Source organism: Hyaena hyaena, unplaced genomic scaffold (genome assembly GCF_003009895.1).
Source record: "Hyaena hyaena isolate Hyena2069 unplaced genomic scaffold, ASM300989v1 scaffold_1627, whole genome shotgun sequence".
NCBI lineage: Eukaryota > Metazoa > Chordata > Mammalia > Carnivora > Hyaenidae > Hyaena > Hyaena hyaena.
This window is the reverse complement of record NW_024082250.1, coordinates 9,730-17,639: the sequence shown is the minus strand read 5'-3', so window position 1 is coordinate 17,639 and position 7,910 is coordinate 9,730. Positions and strand designations below refer to the sequence as shown.

At 39.8% G+C, this 7,910-nt stretch overlaps 1 protein-coding gene across 1 annotated transcript; it reads left to right on the top strand.

Moving 5' to 3' along the window:
- The first annotated feature begins 4,710 nt into the window (after positions 1-4,710).
- LOC120226161 (olfactory receptor 1Q1-like) lies at positions 4,711-5,655 on the top strand. The gene has a single exon (XM_039224354.1). It carries the CDS (start codon positions 4,711-4,713, stop codon positions 5,653-5,655), a length of 945 nt encoding a protein of 314 aa, XP_039080285.1.
- Positions 5,656-7,910: the final 2,255 nt, after the last annotated feature.

The following is a 7,910-nucleotide window of genomic DNA, read 5'->3' as shown; positions in this document are numbered from 1 at the left end:
TGGTTTACATATAACATCCAGTGCTCATCCCAACAAGTGCCCTCCCCCATGCCCATCACCCTCCTTCCCCTCTCCCCCACCCGCATCAGCCCTCAGTTTGTTCTCAGCATTCAAGAGTCTCTCATGGTTTGCCTCCCTCCCTTTTCCCGACTATCTTCCCCCTTCTTCTCCCTCATGGTCCTCCTTTAGATTCCTCCTAATCCACCTATATGTGCAAACATATGGTATCTGTCCTTCTCTGCCTGACTTATCATAGAACTTCTTAATAGAGCATCTATGTCCATGGTCCCTTCTGGTTTTTGTTGTTGTTGTTTTACCATGGCTCTGAAAGCAGGTATTATTTTTTCCATTTCCCAGATGAAGAAACTGAGGCACTCAAGAATGAAGTGATTTTCCTAAGGCCTCCAGGAAAATTTTCATGGCCAATCTGGGACCAAAGCCCAAATATTCTGGTTCCTGGATTAAGACCATTCTCACACACTACATTACTTTTTCTCCATCCACATCCTTTATAAAGCAAGAGTCTTGGGGTGCCTGAGTGGCTTAGTTCATTAAGCTTCAAACTCTTGATTTTGACTCAGGTCATGATCTCATGGCTTGTGAGATCAAACTCCACATCAGGCCCTGTGCTGACAGCAGAGAGCCTGCTTGGGATTCTCTCCCTCTCTCTTTGTCCCTCCCCTTCTTGTTCTCTCTCTTTCTTTCTCTCTCTCTCTCAAAATAAATAAATAAATAAACTAAAAAACCCCCAAGATTCTTCTCTAGTAGCTTGCCATTCCTGGCTTCCCACCCCCTTCCCCACACCATATTATTCTCATCTGCCCATAAGGAGCTGATATGCTGTACTATCAATCAGGCAGGATAATCTCCAGCAGCTATGACGAAAATGAGGAAGACTCCAAGGTTCCAGGCAGCCCACCCTCCAAATGCTTCTGGGGCTTTCTCCATTCTTATGGGCAGTTTGGTCCCAGGAGCTTCAAGGGCATTGTCCCAGGTAGCAGCCATAGCCTGCTAACTGTCCGGTAGAGGTCATTCCCTTCTTACAACCTCCCTAAGAACTGAGAGGAAACATCTCACGTTTCCTAAACCATAAACTCAGGGTGACCTGCTCCAATTTGGAGGGTCCAGTTACAATTACAGACAAGTAAGGGGAATGAAGTGCAAGACAAGAATGAAACACAGATCCTAAATGGGTGAGCTGGGACAGAAAGAGCATGACTTCTGAGTTAGCTCTGTGATCCAACCCTATGCTCAGTGGCCCTGGGGAAGTTAATCCATCCTTCTGGTTCTTTTTTTTTTTTTTTTAGTGTTTTTATTTATTTCTAGGAGAGAGAGAGAGAGAGAGACAGCGTGAGCAGGGGAGGGTCAGGGAGAGAGGGAGAGACAGACTCTGAAACAGGCTCCAGGCTCTGAGCTGGCAGTCAGCACAGAGCCCGACGTGGGGCTCGAACCCACGAACCGCGAGATCATAACCTAAGCGAAAGTCGGACGCTTAACCGACTAAGCCACCCAGGCGCCCCATTCTGGTTCTTAATTTAATGATCTGAAAATGAGAATAATATCTACTCTCCAATTCTAAAATGAGAATTAACCTAAAAAGAAATGTGGTAGACACTTATTACTGGATAAAGTCACATGATAGCACAGTGGAAAAGGAAGAAAAAAAGAGAAAAGTAGAAACTGGAATAGTTACGGAATGCTTAAGAGATAGCATAGCCCATGTGGTTAAGAGCATGGACACTGAGGTTATATGGAACTGAATTCAAATTCCAGTTCTACCACTTGTTAATTCTGTGGCTTTGAGGATGTCACAGAACCCCTTTGAGCTTCAATTTTTTCATCTGTAAAATGGAAATAATAATACTGATGTCACATAATTTCTGTGGTCACCAAATTAAAAGCACATAGGTAAAGCTCTTAGAACAATATCTGGTTTATAGAAAGGGCTCGATACATGAGTGGCTACAACTTTTAGATCTGATGCATCATCATACCATAATGAAACCAATTCAGAATAATTCAAGAGCATATTATGAATTTCCACATTTTCATAACTGAAAAGCCTTATGGTCATTCTCTTGAGTTGTATCATGGTGACATCCTTTAGTTGGAAATATAAAAACAGATAGGCCAGCAGAGGTGAATAAATCCATTTCTAAGGGGCAAGAAGCGAAGTGAGCTAAATGGGCAGTGTGATATAGTTGGACGTTTGGAGAACTCAAGGTGACCACTTAACATGGTATTATGCTCAGCAAATCACTCCCCTAAGCTTCGGTTCCTCATCTGTGAGATGTAAATAGTAAGTGGTTGTTGCAGCTCAAGTGTCTCAGAATAGCTCTGATGATAATATGAGATAATGCATGTGCAAGTGCCTTACCTCTAGAGAGGCTGTTCTTAATTAGTTCATACTTTTTCTCCCAACAATCTAATTGTGAAGTTTAAGATTTCTTGGGTTTAGACATGGACACAGCTCACTTTTACACTGCCCACTCTGATCTTTTCCTGAAAAGGTATGACTTATGACCACCCAGATCATTATGATGACCCTGTGAAGAAAGGTCAGACACACAGAACTTTGCCTAGGTCTGGGAACCACATTTTAATGATAGTGACAGTGTGGAGTAGGTTCACTGTAGAGAGACCTGGATGACAAACACTCACTCCCAGAAAAACCTAGAGACCAGTAGAATAGGACCGAAAAACATTAATAGGTATAACTGCTAGAATTTACTGAGCGCGCACCAAGAACCAGGCACTGTTATTTCATCCTCATAAACACAACTTCATGAGCGATGAACATCCCCCTTCCATTTTAGAGATGAGGAAACCGAGGCTCAAAGAGGATAAGTGACTTTCTCAAGATCATATGACTATTAAGTGAAAAAGCCGGGATCCTAGGCCAATGTCTGGGTTTTTGACTACTGCACAGTCTGCCATTTTTGACTGATGTTTAGATTCTTAAGGGCTTTCATGTTGAAGAATGACAAACTTGTTCTGAGAGATTCCAAAGGGCCAAACACTGTCCAAGTAATAGGACTGAAGTTAGTGTTGCATATTATCAAAAATTGTTTTTAATGGTGTGCTAACAACTAGATTAGGTCTCCTTCAATTTTTTTGAGAGCAAAAGATTAGAAACTGCTTACTTAAAAAAAGGATTTGTTATTGGTTATTAAGGTCATTCATTTTCTTCATATTCTGATTGTCCTAACATTTGACTCCTTTGAGGTTTTTCTATCTTGAGCCAGTACATCTAGTAAGATTTGGGATGGATGAAAGTATGTCTTTTATTTGTTAGGCAAAGGATAATGCATAAGATTCCAACATATTGATGACAAAATGATTTCAGAAAAGAGACACATAGAAACTGAGAATCTGAAAACTGTTTCTCCTAAAACATGTCTGTATATTCTTTGAGAAGTTTTTGGTATCACCAGGGGTATACATTCCACAAAATATAAACTGTTGGACCAAATAACCTCTGAAGCCCCTTTTTATAGGTGGATTCCTTGGTTATGTAGCCCATCAAGAGTCTTATTACCATGTATAAGGTGCCTTGGTTTTAATTTGAGGAGTCATCTTATACAGTATCACTAACATAGTCTTTGGAGCCCAATAAACATGGCTTTAAACTCAGATTTTGCCCTTTATGGGCAAAAACAAAACAAAACAAAAGGCTTAAATTTCCATGCCTTCATTTTCTAATTTGTAAAACTGGTGAGTCTGTACAATTTGTAATAGTGGTGATGTTGATAATGAAAAATCCATACCTCACTATTTTGGAAAAGAATTAAGTCCTTGATCTCTTTATCAACACCGTGTGTAGTTTATATTGGAACACAAAAGTGAGAGTAACTAACTGCCTGCTCAAATGTTCAAGTCTATAATAATAATCCTTTTTTAGAAAACAGTATAGGCTTCCTCAAAAAATAAGATTACAACTACCATATGGTCCTGCAATTCCACTTCTGGGTATTTATTCACAGGAAACAAAAGCACTAATTCATAAAGATACATGTACGATTATGTTCGTTGCAGCATTATTTACAATAACCATGACATGAAAACAGCCTAAGTGTTTGTGGATGGATAAATGGTTTAAGAAGATGTGGCATGTACACACACACACACACACACACACACACACACACACACACTAGAATTCTATCCAGCCATTAAAAAAAAAAAAGAAGAATGAAATCTTGCTATTTGCAATGACATGGATGGACCTTGAGGGCATTATGCTAAGTGATATAAATCAGATAGAGAAAACAAATACTATATGATCTCACTTATATGAGGAATATAAAGCAGGAAAAAAGCTCATAAGTACAGAGAAGAGAGTGGTGGTTGCCAGAGGCAGAGGGCAGAGAGTGAGTGAAATGAGTGAACAGGGTTCAAAGGTATAGACTTCCAGTTGTAAAATAAATAAATCATGAGAATGTAATGTATGGCATTTTGAACATAGTTCATAATATTGTACTACATATTTGAGAGTTGCTAATAGAGTGTATCTTAAAAGTCTTCACCATAAGAAAAAGAACTTCTAATTATGTATGGGGATGGACATTAACTAGAATTATTGTGGCAATCATTTTGCAATTTATACAAATATTGAATCATTATGGTGTATACCTGAAACTAATATAATGTTATATGGCAATTATATATCTCAATAAAAAATAATGATCCTGTCTGTTCTTATGGCAACAGATGGTCAATACCAACTGGACCAGTGTATCCCATTTTGTTCTCTTGGGCATATCTACCCACCTCGAAGAGGAGATCCCACTCTTCTTTCTTTTTCTACTGATGTATGCCATCAACATTTTTGGGAACTTTGCCATCATCATATTGATTATCTCTACTCCAGTTCTCCACACCCCCATGTACATCTTCCTCAGTAATTTGGCTTTGGCAGACATCTGTTTCACCTCCACCACAGTCCCCAAGATGCTACAGAACATTTTCTCACCTACAAAGGCCATTTCTTACATGGGCTGCGTAGCCCAGACTTATTTCTTCATTTGCTTTGCAGCCATGGAAAACTTCCTTCTGGCTGTGATGGCCTATGATAGATACATCGCCATCTGCTACCCTTTCCGCTACCCTAGGATCCTGACCAGAATGCTGTGTTCACAGATGGTGGCTCTGTGCCATATCCTCTCCCATCTTCATGCCCTGCTGCACACCTTTCTTATGGGCCAATTAATCTTCTGTGCAGATAACAAGATCCCCCATTTCTTCTGTGACCTCTACCCTCTGATGAAGATTTCCTGCTCCAGCCCCTACCTCAACACCCTGATGATTCACACGGAGGGTGTTATTGTCATCAATGGAGCTCTGGCTTTCATCATTGCCTCCTATGCCCGCATCATCTCAGTGGTCCTCCAGATCCCCTCAGCCAAGAGCAAATGGAGAGCCTTTTCTACCTGTGGCTCCCACCTCACTGTGGTGGCTATCTTCTATGGCACACTCACATGGGTCTACTTCCGTCCTCTTTCCAGCTATTCGGTGACTGAGGGTCGCATTCTGACAGTCATGTACACAGTGGTGACCCCCATGTTGAACCCCTTCATTTACAGCCTGAGGAATGGGGATGTCAAGGGAGCCTTCAGGAAATGGATGAGAAGAATATGGACTTCTTTCTTTAGATAAAAACCAAAAACACAGGTCCTAGTTTTATCTATGATCCTGGGAAACAGTTTTGCCCCTCATGTATCTGCTTCCTTTAGAACTTCTCAGAAATATCTAAATTAGGAACATATGGATTTTCCCACTGAATATTGTCCTGAGCTATACCTTAATTCCAAAGCACATGAAACTACGTATTGAGTGTAAGCCACTTGCATAACTTTAATTATAATTGAGAACGTTTTCTGGGCCTGTCATTAAACAACAGGGTTGTAACATTCTTAGATGCAGGTAACAGAAACCAATTCTGGTTGATTCATGGAGGAAATGAGTTTAAAGAAAGAGTATGTGAAAATTATGAATTTCCATGAAGTCTAAGCAACCAGGCTCAATAAAATGGACAAGACTAAGAAAGATAATATAGTCAGAAGAACAGTCAAAATCATATCCTAGAACTGGTCTGATGAGGTTACTGCTGTAGACACCAAACTCTTTTCACTGCCACTTATACCTTCTCCAACACTACCATTACTAGCCATTGGGCATAGCCCCCAGAGGCCTGACAACCAGACATGATCACCTCCGGAAAAAAAACCTGCCCACTTCTTGTTCTTTGCACCAACACATCTAGATTCAAAATAAGATGGTACATGTGGCTGGCCAAGACTTGGTCATTGCATCCATGCTCTAGTTCTCAAGGAAGCTGGGCAAGCAATATGGCTTCTTTTATTTTCTATAAGTTCCACCAAGACAAGTGAAGTGGTGGAACTACTCCAGTATGGGAAGAGAGACATAATGACAAATGTCTACTGTATAGGGTCAGGAGTTATAGATGTTCTGGAATTAAGCACTGTCATAGCTCTCCAACTTGCATTTTCTTAACCTTTATTAGCTGTACCATTCAGGGATAACTTAAACTCCTTTTGTCTCAGCATGCTCCTAATCTTCTCTATAGCTGATATGTGGAACTTACCTATGCTACTGGGTATTTGCCAACCAATCAGTTCTAGAAATGAGAAATAGGTCCAAGAGCCAAGATATCTATTAAAATGTCAATTCTTTTAGTTTCATGGGTGTTTCAAGTTTCTTTTTGAAAGGAAAAGGTGAGAAGGACCTCCCAAGACATAGGGCAGAAGTCACAAGTGCAGGCTGATTTATAGGCCATCTGATTGTAGAAAGTTTTATTGTAGGATATGAGCAGTTATGGCACTGGATTGAGAAGGAGCTAACATTGTGGTAATTTTGTAATGGGCTAGAAGAAGGCTTTCTTGGAACCTATATGTAAGTCTTGGTCACCATTGAAACTAGTTTGAGGAGCTACACTCCTTAAGTCTTTGGCTGCATCAGGATAATAAATTCTTCCAAGGTAAAGAGGGCCCTGACACTTATAAAATGATAATAACAAACTTATAAAATGATAAGAACAACTTTTGGTTACCTAACTGGTTCTTCACACTTTCTAGAAAGTATTTAACATACCAAATATTTTTTTTCTGCATTCTTCTGTCTTCTCTTTGTCTTTCCTGCCTACCTTCCTCCTTTCTGTGTCTTTAGGTGGCACTTCCATGGCTGATCTCCTTTATGCTTTACCAAATGATTTTCATAACCTGTTAGCACTGTAGCCTCTTCTAAGAAACTCCAAATGCCCCACTGAAAGAATTTTATTCAGGTAAAGAAATAGACAAGGTAGTAAATTAATACATTAATAACTGAAGAGCAATTGGGAAATGCTATGGAAAATTTTGTATTTAGATGATACACTTCCACTTCTAGGAGTTTCTCTCACAGAATGGATATATACAATAAATGAATATATTCTATGTTAAATACACTCTTGCTTATGATAGTGAAAAATTAGAAATCATCTACATGTATACTAATGGAATTCTGGTTCATTTTTTTGGTAGTTAGATAGACAGTATTATCTGTTCACAATTCTTCCTTCATTTTCTGTCTTCACTATGGCTTTGCTAGGGCAGAATCCACATCTCCGTCCCATTGACTTTGGCTGGCATTAGCTAGTGGTTTATGAACAGGCATAACAAATGTTGCTTCCAATAAAAAGCTTTGAAAGAGTTTAGATCATTTGGTTTGCCCTCTTGAGCTCTGGCCTTGAGCTTATCTCATGAAGCTAAAGTCCCTTAGCTTGAGTCTCAGAATGTGAAACACATAGAGCAGTCCTGAACTTGACCCAGGACTGATGCACAGTTGCCTCTTCTAACCTTCAGATTTCTTACTAAAAAATAAACATCTGTTGTTATAAGTCACTGAGGTTTGGG